The sequence below is a fragment of the Antedon bifida genome, chromosome 3 (assembly GCF_963402885.1).
Source record: "Antedon bifida chromosome 3, ecAntBifi1.1, whole genome shotgun sequence".
Classification (NCBI taxonomy): domain Eukaryota; kingdom Metazoa; phylum Echinodermata; class Crinoidea; order Comatulida; family Antedonidae; genus Antedon; species Antedon bifida.
Genome location: NC_136228.1, coordinates 32,559,278 through 32,578,793, shown reverse-complemented (window position 1 = coordinate 32,578,793; position 19,516 = coordinate 32,559,278). Strand labels below are relative to the sequence as shown.

Genomic DNA, 19,516 nt, shown 5'->3' with positions numbered 1-19,516 from the left:
AAAAAACACAGCAGACGACAGAGTGACAATATGGATGCGATAATTATTCTGTTAGCATTAGGTTCAGTTTTTGTAGGTTTAATCCTTTTAATTGTCACAAAATTTAGAAGAAAAGGTAACTACTATATATATAGTTGATTATTATTACCTTATATGTCTGTCCTATCTAGGGCGGCTCCTACTTAGCCTAGGAGGCTAGGCCCGGGCCAGGCAGGCTGGAGGAGTAAAGTCGAGCGCGCCACTGCCCCTCTCTCTAGCCCAGACCTATACAGTATAGTAATAGAGATAGGCCTAGCCAGCCCTAACTAATGATAGTAGACCAGGCCTCGCCCTTGCCATGCGTCTAATAATGCCTTGTTTCCTTCCTGCATGGTCGATCATGAAACTTTTTAATTTTATTTTATATAAATATGTATAAGTTTCGCTACCACCAATTTTTACTAATGTTTAAAACACTTCTTAGAATAAGAAGTGAAGACCTTTAACAATAATTATATTAATTTTTTCTTTTTAGTTGTAGTAGAAAAACCTGCTGTGGTTGCTCGACCAGTGCCTGTAGACCGTGAAGATGTTGCAGGAGGTATTCATTTTTAACGATATTTTATTTACTGCAAAAAAACCCTCCCTCTTTAAATATTTTCAATCTGGTTTTATTTAACACTTTAAGTGTAATATTAGAAGAATGGCTTAATTCATTTCAGGAGTTAGAAGAGGTGCAAGGAGAAGACCACGCCGGATGGTGAGGGAACAACCTGAGGAAGAAATAGGCCTAGAAGATGATGATGACCGTGAAGGTAAACGAATGTAGTACCAAGTTTGTTTTTGTTTTTCTGTTTATAGTTTTCCAGGAAAAAAACAATATTCTAATATTTCCAACAAGCAAGCTGTTACAAAAGCACAAATCTCAGTTATTGAATGCTCGTCTAGTCATCTATTCAGAATTTATAAACTTATTATGTCAGACACAACATCATAAACTTGTAGATAGTATTGCTTTAATGATGTTTATTTTGTTTGATTTAGAATTAGATCCAGATGAATTTCTTACATTTGATGACAAAAATATGGGTAAAAAGAAGCGAGAAAAGATGGAAAAGAAAATGGAAAGACGAAAAATGAGAGAGGTAACTGACCATTTTAAAAATAAAGTTAGCAGAAATTATAATAATTATTGAAATCTTGTTTTTTTAATGAACACATGTCAGATATGAAGATATTACAAACACATATATATTAATCGTTGTTAATATTTATTTTGTAGATGGAAGCAGAGGACCGACTGGAAAAGAAAGAAAGAGAAGAAAGATTAATGGAAGAGCGCAGACATGAAGCAGAACTGGAAGAGTTAGAGGAAAAAAAGAAGGTATGAAAATGCTATATGACACACTGTATATTCCTTCTCCCCATACTTAATCCTAACAATAGTTGTGGAAATATTTCAGAAGTTGTGCTACTTAGTTTTAATTCTTATTTTTGTTTATATACTGTATATATAAACATCACAGGCACAGAATGAATTATAATTCGCCCGGTGATATACTGAAATTTAATTAATTTGAAACGATAAAGATGGGAAAATCTGTAAGAATGAAAAAAAAAGTCGCCCCAACCGAGATTCGAACCCGGAACCTTCTGCTTGATATGCAGATGTACTAACCATTAAACCACTGTGGCTTTCATGGTCTTGGTTGGATAGCGACTCTTTAACATATTTAGAGTGGTACGATGGAAACGCACACGCACTAGAGATCAAATTGATACACCCTCATCTTTCAGTATATTAATTCAAAGGATCTCCGAAGAGATACTTTAACATATATGAACTTCACAGGCACAGAATAAATTGATGTGATATACTGAAATTGAATTAATTTTATATACCGTATATATATATGTTCATAGGAAGAGGAGGAACGGTTAAAGAAGGAGGAGGAAGAAAAACGACAGCATGAAGAATATTTAATATTAAAAGAGAGTTTTACTGTTGAGGAAGAAGGACAAGAGAAGGCTATGTCTTTAGATGAGGTAGGTATCATAAAAGTACATCACTTCTTATCTAATGATTTAGTGACACTGTTGTAGTGTTTATTTACCTGTGTTTATCTTGTACCTTCCTGAATGTTACAACCAAATTTGTTATTTCAGGCAGAAAATTTGCTACAGAAATTTATTGATTATATAAAGCAAAGGAAAGTAGTCATTTTAGAAGACCTTGCTGCCGAGTTCTTCATGAGAACACAGGTAATTTGTCAACTTATGTTTACAACAGTTTCTTAATATTTATTTATTGTAATATTGGTTTCTGCAGTATTACTTTGGTTAGTATTTAAAATTGTCTAAAGTTCTGTATAAACTATCAAACTAGTTTGACAAAAATGTGTGATGTGCCCAAATATGGTTGTGATGTGACATCACCATGTCCATATATGGGCACATCACATTTTTGTTGTCTCATAAAGTTTGATAGTGTAGACAGAGCTTTATTTATTTGTGTAACATGTTGTTTTACATCTTGTAAAAAAATTTGTTTTTCTTACTCATTTTCTACAATTTGTTTTGATTTCTATTATAAAACATACAAAATGCATAACTGTGTGGTAGACAATATAGATATTTCTGAAACCATGTGTTATATTAATAATTTAATATCTTTGTTTTTGAATCAGGATGCCATTAAACGTGTCCAGGAACTTCAAGAGGAAGGTCGATTAACTGGTGTCGTTGACGACCGCGGCAAGTTCATTTACATATCTCAAGATGAACTAGATGGTTTCGCAAGATTCATCCGCCAGCGAGGACGTGTGTCAATTACCGAACTTGCCGAAGCTAGTAACACATTGATCAATCTTCAACCAGATATAATCAGCTTAGAACAGACCGTTAGTTGAGGTATAATGCTACTTTTAATATCTAATGTTTAAATATGTTTTTTAGTACCTGTATACTTTAGTGTGGCCTTTCATACCTATCAACCTTTATGATCGCTTATGAGATTAACAAATAAATACAATACATAATGTAATATGCATACTCTACTTTATACATTTATTCCGCCAAGAAAAGAAAAATATAATTCAAAATATCATTTTGGATCAGATTAAAATGAGAGGAAGATTTTTCAGGATTTCAGTCGGACTCGAAATCTACTAAATAATGGTGAACAGAAGAAAGAGTTTAGCTCTGTCTACACTATCAAACTAGTTTGACAAAACAAGTGTGACGTGTCTAAATATGGTAGTGATATTCTCAAATATGGTCTTGATATGACATCACCATGTCCATATAATAATAATAATAATAACAGGATTTTTATAGCGCACATATATACATATATGGGCACATCACATTTTGTTGTCACATAAAGTTTGATAGTGTAGACAGAGGTTTATAATTACAGAGAAGAAGAAGGAATTATGAGAATATTAAAACATTTACTTTTTGTCTCTTCTTATTTACGGTTGTCTTTGAGTTCATTATTGTTCAGCACATTACTAACAGAGTTGAGTTTTGTCATTGGAATCAGCAACATAAAACGCAGGAACACGAAGCATTGGATGTTTTCGTTTTCTTTCGTTTAAATCGTTATGTTCATTCTGTACATTTACGTCATCATTATGCGCACTCATAAGGCTTTCATTTACAGTGTTAGCACATTCTTCCTCATCGTCATTTTTACGTTGTTCTTGTTCTTCCTTCAGTTGAATTGTTGTTGGTTTAATTATCTTAGATTTTTTTAACCGTTCTTGGTATTTAGAACTTTTACTTAAGTCAAACCATTCATTTATATCGTGGTTTAATTTCCTGACCTTGTTGGAATGGCTTGGGTACGAATCGTTGAATGGTGCGACGGCAGGCAATGATCGCAAGTAGGAAGCGTAAGGGTAGTTACGATTAAAGTAGTGTTTTCGGTTACCAATGTAGTAATCCATGTATGTGTTAAGGGAGTAGCTGCTGTGATGACGTAGTGCCTGAAGGCGATGTTCTTGTGATAATTTTAACCGTTGATCATCAGTAAAGTAATGTATTCGTCTGTCTCTTTGGTGTAGTTCTGGTATTCGATACGCGGTTGGCCGTGGCAGTAGAGAATTTCTAATTTGCCCATCTGTAGAGGGAATAATAATTTCCATTTGTGTGAACAAAAAATCTTTATCAAACTAAATATTGTTGTTGACTAAACATATTTCTGACAATCATTTTAAGTATATCGTTCACTAATAAAAAAAAAAGATGATAGCTACCCGCGGAACAGATTTTTTTTAAATTTCAAGCTACTATCCAGATATATTTTCACTCAACTTAATAATGCCTTTTTCGTAGTGTCCGTATAAATCAATTGTTAAGTTTTCTAGAACTTTGTTAAGCCGATGTTTTTTTCGGTCCGGCAATTGAATAATAAGCATACCTCTGTCATTACCATACATGGCATTGATGGCTGCAGTCGGATTCCCTGCCAACATACACGCTCCTTCAATGATTCTAAAATGAAAACAATAGCCTAATATTAGTATATATCACAAAGAAATAAGTGCCTTAAGGCCAATTAACACAGACGAGCGGTAACGGTAATAAAAATATAGGATCTATGTTATTCCTTATGACCATTTACAAACAACGCGGCGGGACGGACGGTTACTATCAAGATAGATACAGATTGTACGTGGAACATGCTACGCGGTTTTCCGCTTACCGTTACCGTTCGTCTGTGTAAATTGGCTTTTGCGGATTGCCCTATAGATATTTTAAAAGACTATCTGGCTAAGATTATCCGTTAAAAACAAAATTCTTTAAGATGAGGAGTTCGTGTTTAGGCCCACCATTCTCAATGAGTTATATTATTTCCATCAATAATGTTAACACAATACATACGCAGTGACGTCAGTATCACGGAAAGCCTTGGCGAATGGATTATTATGTATCTTCAACTGAGTGATGTTTTCATTCTGGTAGGCTGTCACTGCCACAAAGCTGGTGATGTCGAATGCAAAGTGTGCAGCTTTATTCAATTCAATGTCTTCTTCTTCGTTTGGTTCTTCTGTTATAACAACCCATGGTTTGTATTTGTGCATCGAATGAAGAATAACTTGCTACAATGAAACAAATCACAAACAATCAGTTAATACATTTATAGGGCCTACATAAAATTGATGGAAGCGTAAAGGCCAATTTACACAGACGATCCGAGCGGTAACGGTAAGCGGAAAACCGCGTAGCTTGTCCCACGTAGAATCTGTATCTATTCTGAGCGGAAACCGCTCGTCTGCTCTGTAAATGGTCATAAGGAATATAACATAGATTCTATATATTTATTAACGTTACCGCTCGTCTGTGTAAATTGGCCTTTAACTGGAATCCGTGTGGTTTTAAGCCTTATTATTTCTGCAGTTCTCTTATTCCCTCCTTCCTGGAATATTCCGTTGTTATTTAATATTAATGTAGGCCTATTTGTTGTAATTAAAACGAGTGTGTACATATTGTTCTGTACTCAAATTAACATGTTTTACTACTAGACTTTATCAAAAAATGCAAATGAGAAGAAAATGATGTACTATCCAACTCACCCTTGAATCTTTGGTATCTTTATTGTTGGTGATCTTTAACTTAGCAAAGCATATCTCATGTTTCATCCAATATGCCCCGGTATTTGGTGAATCGGCGTGCAGTTTTAGACTGTTGACATTGTCCATATCGGCTAGCCCTACCGGGATCCATTTCGAATTTATGAACTTGTACCGCCGATCGTCTTCACTCCGAATATCGATTTTCACCGAGTATTTTTTCTTTGGATCCATACCCTTGATCCTAATATTAACGTATGGAAACATTCGCCTAAAAATGAATCAATAAAGAGAAATTATTTAAAACTTCGAAATAAAAAAAACTTATGCTCTGTCTACACTATCAAATGTGATATGCCCAGATATGGTAGTTATATGCCAAAATGTGGTAGTGATATGACATCATCATGTCCATATATGGGCACATCATTGTTTTGTCACAAAGTTTGGTAGTGTAGACAGAGCTTTAAAGTCGTGTTAATCGCGGTCATACTTAAAATGTTCGAATCAGTGAATGTATACATTTACAACATCTTTTTTTCACATAAAATTTGGTTCAAACACTAAAGTTCTGTCTACACTATCAATTTAGTTTGACAAAAACAAGTGTGATGTATGGTAGTGATATGTCCAAATATGGTAGTGATTTGACATCATCATGTCCATATATGGGAACATCACGTCCATATATGGGAACATCACATGTTTTTGTCACATCAAGTTTGATAGTTTAGACCATGGAGGTATATACCTCCATGTTTAGACAGAGCTTAAGATATAGTGAATAGTACTTTGCAACAACAAGTATATAGCAAAGATCTTTTTTTAAAACGACAAATGTGGGTTCAGAATTATGTTAGACATTTTTTCTGTAGCTTGGGAGTTAACGTGCTTGCCTTCCAAGGTCCGGAGTTTAAGCCTGACCTAGTGCTGGCGTTCAATCCTGACCTAGTACTGGGGTTCAATCCTGACCTAGTACTAGGGTTCTAACTCTTTCAACTCCACTCCCTAAGCCTCAAATGAGACTTAGTTTATAAGCACGATAAATTATAAAATAATTTATCCATCCTGTAATTGGCGAGTCACTCGCTGTTGGATTGCGTGTAAAATAAAAAAAAAATAAAAAAATACCATGCATAAAACATTATACAAAACAACACCGTATGTTCACGAATAATTTAAAGGGCAACACACCAGTACATCATGACCTGTTAATTAATCAACGATAAATAACAACAGAACAGGAATAAACTGATAGATTTATTAATATATAACTATTTTTGTGTCCTGCTGGTGGTATTACAGGCGTGAAATAGATTTGCACTTTTACACAGTTAATATCAAAGAAAGTCGAGGACTTTTTCTCTTGTGTAACTGTGCCAGATATTAAACTGCGTTTTAAATGTTTTTTTTTTCAAACCTGGATAATTAAAAAACGTGTACAAAAATTATGTAACGCAATTCAATATTTATATTATTATTATTGTCGTTTGAAATAAATAGCAATGATATAAAACAATATAGGACTGCGGAGCGGTAGATTAGATTATATAGAGAAAACAAACCATACACATAACGTCAGCCTGATTACGATGTAAGATCATTTGAGAGAAATGTCCCTTTGTACAGAGATTTTGTCGAAAATGGGCAAATATTACATATACTAACGTAAATAACGAATTATCCCGTATACTATTATATTTTTTGATTATTTTGTTTGTCTTATGTGGGTTCATCTCTTATTTCCATCATATAAAGTTCAGATAAATATATTAATTTAGGCCTATACATATTTATTCTAACAGATTTAAAAAAAATGATTTTAATGATTATCGTTAAAAAGTAAGCCTACCTTCCAGAGCGGTTAAGTATCATCTCTGTTCCACACTTGTTGAATGCACGCCACAAGTCAGAGTTCTCCAGGGTAACAGTTATGTCACCCACAGAACACGTCGACGGGGACTGCATTGTCTCCTCGCTGGTTCCTCCATCTCGTTGTTTATCTTGCTGTAAAAGAGGAGACGGCATCGTATGTTTTGAATGAAGTTGTTTAACCTCTTGTAGATCATCTCTTGTAACTCTAGTCGCACTGTTGTAAGAGCGAGGGAAAGCATAACTGTAATTTCTGGCAAATCCTTGTCTGATTTTAGTGATTTCTTCATCAATACCATCATCAGAAGAATCAACTAGATAGTTTGGTCTTTTGTTCGCTACCTTCTCTTGTTTGACGGATTTCATGGTAACATCTTGCATATCAGATGGGCGGCGATAGTTTGGCTTGTGTCTCTTTGCCTGAAGATGGTACGGATGATGGTAGTGATGATGCTTGGATTCATCGGACTCGGAAAGTTTCTTTCCCAAAATGTCGTCAATTGAGAATGGCGTAGCGGCGTCTGAAGATTGCGACGACATGATGTTATTGCAGAACAAGTATCGAGTTGAAAATAACAACTGGCAGATTATCGTTTGCGCGCTCTATTTAAGAATACCTGCAAAAGAAAAATTGCACAGGTTGCATGCTAATTAAGAGATGCGCAGAACGGTATTTGTTAGTACAACAAAATGCACAAAGGAAATTAACGTTATTGTTTTATCGTCACTGCCGCCGGTGATATTAAACACCATATTATAATGTAGTAGGTGTATCACCAACGACAGTTATAGGACGATAAAACGATAAGCCTTATATGGCGAGACGTTACGATTTTTTTTCGAAGGGTCATTAACATTAATTACAATGGTTTTTTTCTCATCGAGTTTCAAATTGAAGTTGTGTTGATTGTACCTGCATTTATTTGTTTCATAAGTTGGCTCTTTATAATTAGTAATACATAGGCCTACTGTATAGTATTAATATCGCCTTTTCAACACAATATCAATCTGTTAACCAATTGTTTTACCAAATATTTCGCATAAAAGTATATATATATATATTGCACTGATGAAGGGCTAGTGTTGCCCGAAAGCTCTGCTAACTTTTCTGGCTGTTTACTTTATCGTTTTGATTTAGCTTTTCGCCTTTTTTTTGTATCTCCATTGAGATCCGGCCACTGATACCCACAGCATTGTCATTTTTTCAGTAATTTGCCTTTGGATTTATATATTATATATATATCCAATCTGCAGACAGTACTGTTTCGGTCTTATTAGATCTCGTCAGTGCAGCTCAGGTTTCGAATATATATATATATATATATACCACGACCTATGCCTATGAATACCTCAATAAACATATTGTATAAAGCTCTGTCTACACTATCAATCTTTATGTGAAAAAAAATAATGTGGTGAGCCCATATATAAACATGATGATGTCATATTACTACCATATTTCGGCATATCACTACCATATTTTGACACATCACACTTTTTTTGTCAAACTAGTGATATTTAATGTTTGATGAGATATAAAACTTAAGCTCCACCCGGTGATTTCAAATTACATTACACTTCCAGACCACTACACAAATAATGAGACTGCTAAGCAGAGTGCAACGATACAATAATGTTGCATTTGGTAAAGATAGCTTTAAACACTACACTATCAAACTAGTTTGTCACATAACGTTTGATAGTGTAGACAGAGAGCTTTATTGCTGTAACACAAACGAGTTATTTATTTGGAGTATAATTTTAAGTTGTCTTTTTTCAAATGTTTAAAAGCTAACGAACTATATGGGGGAGATTCATTATTAACAATTTTTAAGCTTCATCAAAAATTACGTGTGAACGCGTTCTTACAAAAACAATAAACCACACATTATTTTCATTAAGTAAAAGCCTATTGCAATTTAATGAACATTCACATGGTTTTCTTACCAAAAGGTGTGAGGCAATATTATACCTATTGTCTAACATAACTAGTTCTCACCAATGTTACGTGCCATGATTGCGATAGACCTAGTGACGTAATACGTGTTTAATTAAAATGATTGCCAATTATCTGTAACTTGATTTATATTTGGAGATTCTCACGGGTTGTGTGGTAAATTTCTTTATAGTGTTGTATTGTCGCTGAGATCATTTAATTACACAATATTATAGATAATTGAAATACACGTATATTTTATTTTTGACATCTTGAGGAGGTATAACAACAGCGTTTGCAAACAGTAAAATTTACGCGTTCGTACAACAGGCGGATCATAAAAAGTGCTTCTTTGTCGTGGGATGTTACTGGTGCGTTTGAAAACAGTAAAATTGACGCGTTCGTACAACAGGCGGATCATGAAAAGTGCTTCTTTGTCGTGGGATGTTACTGGTGCGTTTGAAAACAGTAAAATTGACGCGTTCGTACAACAGGCGAATCATAAAAAGTGCTTCTTTGTCGTGGGATGTTACTGGTGCGTTTGAAAACAGTAAAATTGACGCGTTCGTACAACAGGCGGATCATGAAAAGTGCTTCTTTGTCGTGGGGTGTTACTGGTGCGTTTACAAACAATCAAATTGACGCGTTCGTGTATCAGAGGGACCGCCGCCCGTCGGCATTGCTCTACTGCACTGTAATGTTCTTGTGATTTGTATTACTGGCTCGTTTAAAAACAGTAGGCCTATCCTATAAATGCGATGATATTTTGTAACGGCATACCATCACCAGAGAGACATCGGCCAGAACCCGTATATTTCAATATCAATTGATTCAAAGTAAAAAATAAAATAGGCGCACCTACCAATCTTATATGATTTTATTCATTATTATATGCATTATAATATTATTATGCATTTCTATCATAACAAATTGTTAATACCAGTTATTAAATATTATAAACCAAATGCAATCTATATCTTAAAACTAAATTACAGTCTTGTCATTATACGCCTTTGCATATTTTCATTTTTCCATTCCTCATTTCCATTGAAGTAAGGACAGGGCTATTGGATTTTAAACCTTTCTTTAGACTTCCAGCAGCACGGCGTATTGATAACGCGGTCTTTTTATTGGACCTCTGGTTTACACGTTCTCTTTGTTTTTGAACGGCTGCAGACGACGACGCAGACGGAAGACGATGGATGCGTTCTTGTAAATCCTAGTAACAGCAGAAAAAAGTCGAGCGTAAAGACGTTATGGTATTCTGAATATTGTTATAGCCTATTTAAAAAGGGGCATCATTTTAATACTGACGGCGACTATGATTAAAGCTTGGTTCTCACTAGGACGTAACGCGAAGACGTAGACGCAACGCAAGCGAGAGTTGACCAATGACAAGCGACTGTTCGAATATTCCATCGCTTGTGATTGGTCAACTCGCTTACGTCACGTCTGTAGTGGCAACCATGGAAGCTTTACCTCCAAAACTCCTGCGCTGGATGGTCTTCTCCTTTTGGTGGCAACTTTCTTCCTCGATGACGTAGTTGGCTCATTATCATCGTCATCAGAAAACAGCTTACGTTTAACAGCCTTAAGTTGGCGTTTGTTGGTTGTTGCCCGAGAGGTACCTGCCACCGGGGTCGGGGTTTCTTCATCTGGAGGGCTACGCAACGCCCCAATGCCTCTAACAGGGGTCCTTTGCAAATTTGGTCTAGCTTTTTTAGACAAATCTGGTTTAGGAGCGCGAGGCTTCGACTCATCATCATCGTCATCAGAAAATAGCTTGCGTTTAACAGCATTAAGGTGACGTTTGTTGGTTGTTGCCCGAGAGGTACCTGCCACCGGGGTCGGGGATTCATCATCTGGAGGGCTACGCAACGCCCCAATGCCTCTAACGGGTGTCTTTTGCAATTTTGGTTCAGCTTTTTTAGAAGAAGTGCGGGACTTCGAACCTGAAGTGGGTGCACTGCGTGGTCGTGACGTATTACGTTTCCTGGCAGACGACTTTTTCTAAATTATAACAAGAAATGGTTAAATTACTGGCGTGATATTTAATTTAACTTTTCATAAAATAAGAAGTTTATTGGAAAAATATGGTAGCATTCCCTCACCGAATCTTGGATAGCCATTTCTTGTAGAAAGTCATCTACCGTTTTGCCTTTCTTTAATTGCTTATCAAGATTTTTGTAGTTTTCTCGATTTGAAGAAAATTTAACATGCTTGGCTGAATTCAAATGCGCTATGACGTTCAAAAATCTGCAAAAGAAAAGCATGGCTATAAGATAGCATCGTACTCGTAATTACGTTTACCTGTACCGTATATATTTTTGTTGTGTAATCGGGGTTTTTTTCATATACAATGATGATATTATTATCATTATTAAGCTTGGTTCACACTAGGACGTAAACACAACGCAAACGTGTTGACCAATGACAAGCGAAAGTTCGAATAATCCATCGCTTGTGATTGGTAAACTCACGTATCGTTGCGCTACGTCCTTGTGCTGCGTCTCTAACATAAAGCTCTGTCTACACTATCAAACTAGTTTGACAACAAAAATGTTATGTGCCCAAATATGGTAGTGATATGGCCAAATATGGTAATAATATGACATCATCATGTCCATATATGGGCACACATCACATTTTTTGTCACACAGTTTGGTAGTGTAGACAGAGCTTCATAATCGAAACGTAACCGTCACACACGTAAGCCTACCTTACGTTACAAGATTCGCAATACCCCGGTTGGTTAGCCCCAGTAATAGCGGCACGTCTTGTCGATTTACCACCGGGAGCAGTGCTAGGCCTACTGTTTGTTACGATCGTTGGCCATTCATCGATATTTTTAACAATGGGTCGATATGCTCTGAGAAAGATTATAAGGGTTACAATTTTCAAATGAAACATTGGTTTACTTTAGTATGAACTATAATTAGTGCTCTGAACGTAAATAAAACCCTGCGATGATTATTCTTATCGACATTGAGTGCCAACCTCATGTTCAAACAATGTCGAATTCCTTCTTTTTATGAATTTTTAAGAAAATCGAGTGTAAATTCAAATGAAAATGTTTTTGTCTCAACGACTATAGACGACTTCTATAAGTCAAAGATAATTCATTTTGCTTTCTATGTTCTACCAGAGATTCCGAAATAAAAGATTGAATGAATGAATGAATTATTATGACACACAAATATAAAATAAAATGTGAAAACAATTTATTATCCATTTTGGTTCTCTAACCTTGAGTTATCTTCCACTTTTAACACATTTCTTCTACCTTTTGGTGATCGACTGACTTTTGTACTTTGTGGTGGAGTTCGTCTCGGTTTAGTCACTTTTGTTAGTGAATTTATCCAATTTGAGACATCTACAATAAATACAAAACATGTTACAGTAAAGGTAATACAGAAAGCTGCCGATTGATAATTTCGTTATCAAAATGCTAATTTACATATTATCAGGTGACGTCAATTTTCGCATATGATCATCATTCTCATGCGCAATCATCTCTATGAGATCATCATCACATGTATCATTAGCAATTTTTTTTGTAAAAAAATTATTTTTTTGCGCCGCTCCTTTAGGCAGTTGTATTCAACGGAAGCATTAAGAAATTTTTACCATGCGGTAGCTTATAGTTTACTATGACTAAAAAAAAATTGGTATTTGAAAACTCGGAATGGGCATGCGCACACCCCAAAGCAAGTCTGGGAAAAAAGATTCTAAAAACATTTGCTGATAAATATTGAGCTGCATGTATGTAGTTATCATGAGATGAGCGGCATTTTTTGTAAGAAATATTTCTTGTTTTATTTTATACTAACCATCGATATATTTGGTTTCTACTCGTTGCAGTTCAGCTTTCTTTAAAACTTCTTTCCTAGAATCCTTTGATAAAACGATTTAATAAAACATTATAACACAAGAATAAAATAAGTGTGGATAATTATATCATTCGGCAAAAGCATATAGGCCTTATTCATAGGTTCTGGTTAAACCACGAATATCATTCTTACTTTAGTTGAATTCCTTGATGTAGGTCGAGGTCCAGATCTGAAAATAAAGAAAAACAACTTTTATCTCAATATCACCGTAACATTATCATAAATATTTTCTCCAAAATGTATTTTTCCTCCTTCGTAAGTTTATCATCATTAGGCTGAAAGTAACCTTTGTTACGTTTCAATAAATATTTTTATTTCAACTAAAGCTCTGTCTACACACGATCAAACTTCATGTAACAAAAAAATGTGATGTGGCCATATATGGACATGATGATGTCATGTCACTATCATATTTGGGTATATCACTACCATATTTGGCACATCACAATATTTTGTCAAACTAGTATGATAGTGTAGGCAGAGCTTAACAGATACTTTACTAACCGTAAAGTTCGTACTCCAAGCTGTTGATTAGTAATCAGAACATTGACAGATTTTGTAAAGTTGTGCAGAACGCTACCGCCAAGACTTCTGAGGCGTATTTCAAGAGCTCGTGTCCTGCTTGCTGGGCTTCCTTTTAAATCCAAAAAGAGTATCTTCTTGGAAAGTACTTTTTGTTCGTTCTGCAATTTTGGCATTTTGTTAAAGGAACCGGCCACCAAGATGACGAGTATAATACTGTAATGTATGTTGCTATGGTGGATGCGTGTGCGACACCAGTTTATCCATCCTAGCAACTGATCGCGATTCGCGCGTACCTGGTGTTTGCGTACAACGTACGACGTCCGTATAACATTCTTCCCAGCAACAGATGATTACGTCATGACTTTTACGCGAGTAAAATTGTCACGTTTCCACTTTCATGATGATAAAACTATTCAGTATAACTAAGATATCTTTTCTTCAATGCTTATTTAATTCTACAGTAATACCAAACACCTCACGGAGGTCATACTGTACATTTCAGTTTACAGAATATTGTAGATAATTCTAAACGAACTACGCCGTAATAATTATATCAATTTTTACATGGAAGGTGGTTATATTTTCAATTTAATTACAATTAATAAACAACTGACTAAATTATAAATATCACTGTTCAGGCTTAATTATGCGAGTATGGTTGTTTTCGCTAATTATCGTTTTGGTGGGTGGGTCACAAACTTACACACATGTAAATGAAAGGGCCTAATGTCAGCCTCATTTTTTTTAACCAATTTACTGAGCCTACACAACTAATTTGTATACATGTTAACCTATTATGTGTCATATAAAATTAATATCACTTTAACCATGGAGGTATAAAACTCCATGCTTTAACTACTATTGATATTGTGCTAATGTTGCCTTCATTCTCTTCATCATAGCTGGTAATATTGCTATATGTTTATCTCCACACTTCACTAGACACCCTTCCATCTCCCCTCTCAAGGCGTCTATTTGTTGCTGGCTGGCTCCTGGTGATAGCCGATCTTTTACATCATCCTGACATTGTATTGCACACCGCTGTAGCCTTTCCTGAAGTAGAAAATATTTTTGTTATTAATGTTAAATTATTTCGTAAGAAAGAGTGACCGCTATAAAAAAAATGGAAAAAGTTCACTGGATAAACCCAGCATTGGAGGGTCCCTTAGGAGTGTTAAACCAGGGGCCTTTGCCCTGTGCGTTACACCACTGGTAAGGTAATTACAGGTTATTGTAAGGTAATTTGACCACTCCTCTGTACTATAGCTTCTCTCACTATAAGTAGGCTACGTCGTTGTGTTGAAAGATTCCCGATTATTACACCATGGACCTATAGTATATTTTATAGGTCCATGATTATACATAACATGGATCATAATACCTGGTAATCTTGGAGTTCATGTTGAATTGTGTTCTGTGCTTGTTGTAAGGGTTGTGAGCATCGCTCAATACAACGTTGAGCCTCCTCCATACTGCTTGAAGTATTATCACAACATTTTGCACTGCAACGATACATATTTCCCTGTCGTGAAGAAAGTCATAACATTGTTATTGTTAACTTATCATCTAGACTATATATATATCGATCATAAAGACATAGGCAGTAGGCTCTAGTATTTTGTATATTCTAAAAAATATGTACATGTATAAAACAATATTTGAATATTTTTTTTAATGTCATAAGTTCACTTTATATAGAAACTCCAAAAATGTAAGGCTAGGCGGCCCTAGACATCTACTATGTGTCCACACAGGCTCGCTGTCCGCGCCGTTAATCTCCTCCGCCTCACTCACACTCTCCCGGCCTAGCTAGTAGCAACACCAGTACTACAAAATACTATATAAATCATTTAAAATAAGTTATTATTTCTATTACTGTACCTGCATTTTGCGAATATGCTGAGTATCTAACTCTTTTACAAGGTCTCCAACGGCCTTTTCAACACGTGCTTGTACCTGCTCCGCCATTTTTCGATTTATAGAAAGTACCGTCACATCAAACGAATTAGGCGTCATTGATGCGTCATAAAAAATGATGCGTTATTCTAAAAAAACATAATGGACAGCTATTTATCTACTTTATTATCATTAAATCAAGTTTCTAATACTAAAACGTAATATTGATAATATAGAACACAATATTGGTATTTAATTTAATATAAGTATTTAAAATAGTTGCGTTTATAACGCGTTTATTACAGATGAGACGCAAAATGCAATGGTCTACTCTAGAATTTAAAACCCAACACAAAAGGGAAATTCCCTTTTCACAATGTCATTGTTTGTAAACGTTGCATTTTTATGCAAATAAAAAGATATTTACGTTAGGACTGTACACAAATATTTGTTTTATGATTTATTTATATATAAATATGTATTAACACTTTTTAAAATATAATAATCCTAAAATAAAATGGAAATAAAAATAATATTTTCAGTTTGGTTGGGTCACAAAAAAACAAGGAACTTCCACATGTTGTTTTCAAACGCCAGAAGTGCGTACGTTCTTGGACATTTCAGGTCCTTTATTTCCGCTTCTCTTAGCCGGAAGTATAATCGGTGTTGTTCCTGGCATCGTCCCCATTTTTTTTCAAGAACTTTCTGTAGAATACCAATGGCAGAATCTGCAAAGAAAGCCGCTGCAATTGCTGCAGTCAACAACCATGTTAAGGTAGAGATAAGATAGTGAAATAAGATACTACAGCAATATATCCAGGGCAGGAAATGGTGTGCTCTGTGCTGCCAGTGTAGAGGCTCTTTCCATGCACATTGCTCACCGCTCTGCCTTCCTACCTACCATGCACCCTTTCTCTTCCAACTATCAGATGCATCACAATATCAAATCGTTTAAAATTCTTTTTATTTTACAGGACAAACAAATTGTTGGTATAGGAAGCGGGTCAACAATTGTTTATGCTGTTGAACGACTTGGTAACAATTCATAAATATTATTTTTAATGCTATTTAACAAATAATAATAATAACATTTTTTTTTCTTTCCAAACATTTAATCTGAAATATATTATATTAATAAATTAGAATTGCATACTATGAGAAACTTTTTGTTATATATTTTCTACATAAATTACCTACTCTATACAACTAAAATTAATATTTCTTTTATTTAGTTGGAAGAGAATATTGTGTGCTGAGAATAGAATTTAGTTTTATTGACATTCTTTTATATAATTATGTTATATTATTAATGTATTTACAGCTGAACGTGTGAAGAAAGAAAATCTAACACTACAGTGTGTACCAACCTCATTTCAAGCCCGTCAGCTGATTATAAATAACAACTTAAACTTGAGTGATTTAGAAAAAACTCCATGTGTAAGAAAAGTGTCTTTTTACAACCATCAAACAGTTGGATTCAATTGCACTGTGCATTTTTTTTTGCATAGAATATTTTACTATTGCATGCCATGTGACCCACAATCATCCAATCAAATGACATGAATTTATTTAGGTGTTATATAATAAACATTAATTGCTCGTTTAATATTACTATATAATATTGTATACAGTTTGCCAAAAACAGTTTTTGATTGCAAACACCATGTATTATACTAAATATTCATTTAATTTAAAATAGAAAGTATTTTTTTGTGTGTTTTCAGTTGGATGTTGCAATTGATGGAGCAGATGAGGTGGACACTGACTTAAATTTAATTAAAGGTGGTGGGTAAGTATTACATTTAGGACTACACTTTGCTTTCCTTCATTGAAAGCAAAGAAAACAAAACACTAGTTGATGTGTGCTGGTCACATTTCAGTCTCAACTATAAAACAGTTTATTGGTTGGTTTAAATTTCAATATGCCATCGTTTATAATAACAAAATATATTTGTGTGCATTTTCAGTGGATGTCTAACACAAGAGAAGATCATAGCATACAATGCTGAGACATTCATTGTCATAGCTGATTACAGGTTTGTCCTACCCTATTTCACTAAAGCTCATGGTCTACACTATCAAACTAGTTTGACAAAAAAAGTGTGATGTTCCAAAATATGGTAGTGATATCATGTCCATTGGCACATCACATTTGTTTGTCACATAAAGTATGATAGTGTAGACAGGGCTTTCTATTCCCAGTTTCCTGGACTTTCTGCATTCTCACTCCTGAGGATAATCAATATATATTTATTGAAACGTCAAGAAACTCAACAGCTCTTTAAAGAACTATATATACATGGTGTACCGCAAACTTTATATCAACACAGGTTCGTTGTTATTGCTGTTTCTTCTTATTGCCCTATGACCCAACTAATAGCGTAACTTCTGTTGTATTTTATTCTGCTGATGTTTAGAAAAGATTCAAAACAGTTTGGTGAAAAGTGGAAGAAAGGTGTTCCTATAGAAGTGATTGCTATGGCCTACAAACCTGTGATGAAGAAGATAGAGAGCCTCCTAGGTGGACAGGCAGTACTACGAATGGCACAAGCTAAAGCTGTGAGTATACAGTTGGCATAGCAAGCAGTGTAATAGTCACAAGAAATGCTTATGATTGTACATATTTATTAAGGGCTTAAGCTCTGTCTAAACTGTATGTGACAAAAATGTGGTGTGCCCATATATGGACAGGATGATGTCATATTACTACCATATTTGGGCACTTAACACTTTTTTGTCAAACCAGTTTGATAATGTAGTCAGGGCTTAATGATAATGTATTTACCTTATTAATAGGGTCCTGTTGTTACAGACAATGGCAACCTGATTGTGGATTGGAAATTTGATAAAGTTTCTGGCAATTGGCAAGATATTAACCAGACTCTTATGATGATTCCAGGTAGGAAATGTTTCAAATCATTTATTTTCTGGAACTTAGCGTCTGTCTACACTATCAAACTAGTTTGACAAAAAAAAGTGTGATGTGCCCAAATATGGTAGTGATATGCCCAAATATGGTAGTAATGTGACATGTCCATATATGGGCACATCACATTTTTTTATCACATAAAGTTGATAGTGTAGACAGAGCTTTATAACAGTGTATACATTACATTTTTATTAAATATCTATATAAAACATAATGATGTTGAATAGCTACCTGGCTGTAATAATGTAATATTTATACATTTAAATAGGGGTTGTTGATACGGGTTTATTTGTGAAGATGGCAAAGAAGGTATACTTTGGAATGGAGGATGGGTCAGTCTCTGAGCGAGGTTGAATTATTGTGTCTTATACACGCTAATGCAGACAACGTTGTAAAAAGGTTGAATTTAAATGCTCAAAGTAATACCATTTGTTGTTATTTATTCTTGTCTATTATGAATAGTTGGTAAGCAGGGTAAAGATGTATACTGGATATGACTGACCCTAGGACTATGAATATAGATTTCTTAATTTACTTAAAATGTTGTACTTCTATATTTTTGCTACTGTTTTAATACCATAGTAGTTGGATGTTTTGCCAGTAATGAAACCTTGAGTCATTGTCTGTATATGCTAAGCCCTGTCTACACTACCAAATATGGTAGTGATATAAACAAATATGGAAGTGATGACATCATCATGTCCATATATGGGCATATCACATTTTGTTTGTCACATACAGTTTGATAGTGTAGACAGAGCTTACTGTTTGTATCTGGCTTAACATTAATAATTATGCTCCAAAACTGTTGTTTATATTATTTTCAATAAAATACAATTGTAGGTAATATTAAGCATGTCTTAAAAAGGACCAGTTATGTTTTCTTTTTATAAATAAAATTGACCGTACTAAC

The 19,516-nt window shown here is 34.8% G+C and overlaps 5 protein-coding genes across 5 annotated transcripts; 2 read left to right on the top strand and 3 right to left on the bottom strand.

Annotated features, from left to right (window-relative positions):
- On the top strand, positions 1-19,515 carry LOC144837657 (DDRGK domain-containing protein 1-like). The gene is made up of 9 exons (XM_078692860.1): positions 1-115; positions 515-580; positions 702-794; positions 1,024-1,124; positions 1,262-1,363; positions 1,903-2,025; positions 2,146-2,241; positions 2,667-3,373; positions 19,353-19,515. The coding sequence occupies exons 1-8, from the start codon at positions 31-33 to the stop codon at positions 2,886-2,888; spliced, it is 888 nt and encodes a 295-aa protein (XP_078548986.1). The 5' UTR covers positions 1-30; the 3' UTR covers positions 2,889-3,373; positions 19,353-19,515.
- LOC144837647 (uncharacterized) lies at positions 3,280-7,987 on the bottom strand. The gene is made up of 5 exons (XM_078692848.1): positions 7,408-7,987; positions 5,559-5,826; positions 4,867-5,084; positions 4,403-4,476; positions 3,280-4,102 (listed from the first exon to the last, which is right to left on the bottom strand). The coding sequence occupies exons 1-5, from the start codon at positions 7,965-7,967 to the stop codon at positions 3,492-3,494; spliced, it is 1,731 nt and encodes a 576-aa protein (XP_078548974.1). The 5' UTR covers positions 7,968-7,987; the 3' UTR covers positions 3,280-3,491.
- On the bottom strand, positions 10,297-13,951 carry LOC144838385 (uncharacterized). The gene is made up of 8 exons (XM_078693724.1): positions 13,758-13,951; positions 13,386-13,422; positions 13,194-13,257; positions 12,610-12,736; positions 12,083-12,232; positions 11,475-11,619; positions 10,843-11,373; positions 10,297-10,582 (listed from the first exon to the last, which is right to left on the bottom strand). The coding sequence occupies exons 1-8, from the start codon at positions 13,949-13,951 to the stop codon at positions 10,367-10,369; spliced, it is 1,464 nt and encodes a 487-aa protein (XP_078549850.1). The 3' UTR covers positions 10,297-10,366.
- LOC144837718 (protein FAM136A-like) lies at positions 14,209-15,811 on the bottom strand. The gene is made up of 3 exons (XM_078692951.1): positions 15,660-15,811; positions 15,160-15,300; positions 14,209-14,831 (listed from the first exon to the last, which is right to left on the bottom strand). Exons 1-3 carry the CDS (start codon positions 15,792-15,794, stop codon positions 14,637-14,639), a joined length of 471 nt encoding a protein of 156 aa, XP_078549077.1. The 5' UTR covers positions 15,795-15,811; the 3' UTR covers positions 14,209-14,636.
- On the top strand, positions 16,237-19,515 carry LOC144837659 (ribose-5-phosphate isomerase-like). Its single transcript, XM_078692861.1, has 8 exons — positions 16,237-16,449; positions 16,649-16,709; positions 16,996-17,111; positions 17,399-17,463; positions 17,642-17,710; positions 18,092-18,233; positions 18,471-18,573; positions 18,872-19,515. The coding sequence occupies exons 1-8, from the start codon at positions 16,252-16,254 to the stop codon at positions 18,955-18,957; spliced, it is 840 nt and encodes a 279-aa protein (XP_078548987.1). The 5' UTR covers positions 16,237-16,251; the 3' UTR covers positions 18,958-19,515.
- Position 19,516: the final 1 nt, after the last annotated feature.

Excerpts from the sequence above, each read along its gene's own strand:
- LOC144837657 (XM_078692860.1), top strand. The coding sequence starts at position 31 with ATGGATGCGATAATTATTCTGTTAGCATTAGGTTCAGTTTTTGTAGGT. Across the intron at positions 1,364-1,902 it reads AGTTAGAGGAAAAAAAGAAG|GAAGAGGAGGAACGGTTAAA; the intron begins GTATGAAAATGC and ends ATATGTTCATAG. Across the intron at positions 2,242-2,666 it reads AGTTCTTCATGAGAACACAG|GATGCCATTAAACGTGTCCA; the intron begins GTAATTTGTCAA and ends TTTTTGAATCAG.
- LOC144837647 (XM_078692848.1), bottom strand. The coding sequence starts at position 7,967 with ATGTCGTCGCAATCTTCAGACGCCGCTACGCCATTCTCAATTGACGAC. Across the intron at positions 5,827-7,407 it reads ATACTTAACCGCTCTGGAAG|GCGAATGTTTCCATACGTTA; the intron begins GTAGGCTTACTT and ends ATTCATTTTTAG. Across the intron at positions 5,085-5,558 it reads AAGATACCAAAGATTCAAGG|CAAGTTATTCTTCATTCGAT; the intron begins GTGAGTTGGATA and ends GTTTCATTGTAG.
- LOC144838385 (XM_078693724.1), bottom strand. The coding sequence starts at position 13,951 with ATGCCAAAATTGCAGAACGAACAAAAAGTACTTTCCAAGAAGATACTC. Across the intron at positions 13,423-13,757 it reads CTTGGAGTACGAACTTTACG|ATCTGGACCTCGACCTACAT; the intron begins GTTAGTAAAGTA and ends CTTTATTTTCAG. Across the intron at positions 11,620-12,082 it reads TGCGAATCTTGTAACGTAAG|ATTTTTGAACGTCATAGCGC; the intron begins GTAGGCTTACGT and ends TTTCTTTTGCAG.
- LOC144837718 (XM_078692951.1), bottom strand. The coding sequence starts at position 15,794 with ATGACGCCTAATTCGTTTGATGTGACGGTACTTTCTATAAATCGAAAA. Across the intron at positions 15,301-15,659 it reads AGCATATTCGCAAAATGCAG|GGAAATATGTATCGTTGCAG; the intron begins GTACAGTAATAG and ends TCTTCACGACAG. Across the intron at positions 14,832-15,159 it reads ATGAACTCCAAGATTACCAG|GAAAGGCTACAGCGGTGTGC; the intron begins GTATTATGATCC and ends TTTCTACTTCAG.
- LOC144837659 (XM_078692861.1), top strand. The coding sequence starts at position 16,252 with ATGTTGTTTTCAAACGCCAGAAGTGCGTACGTTCTTGGACATTTCAGG. Across the intron at positions 16,450-16,648 it reads CAGTCAACAACCATGTTAAG|GACAAACAAATTGTTGGTAT; the intron begins GTAGAGATAAGA and ends TTTATTTTACAG. Across the intron at positions 17,464-17,641 it reads AATTTAATTAAAGGTGGTGG|TGGATGTCTAACACAAGAGA; the intron begins GTAAGTATTACA and ends GTGCATTTTCAG.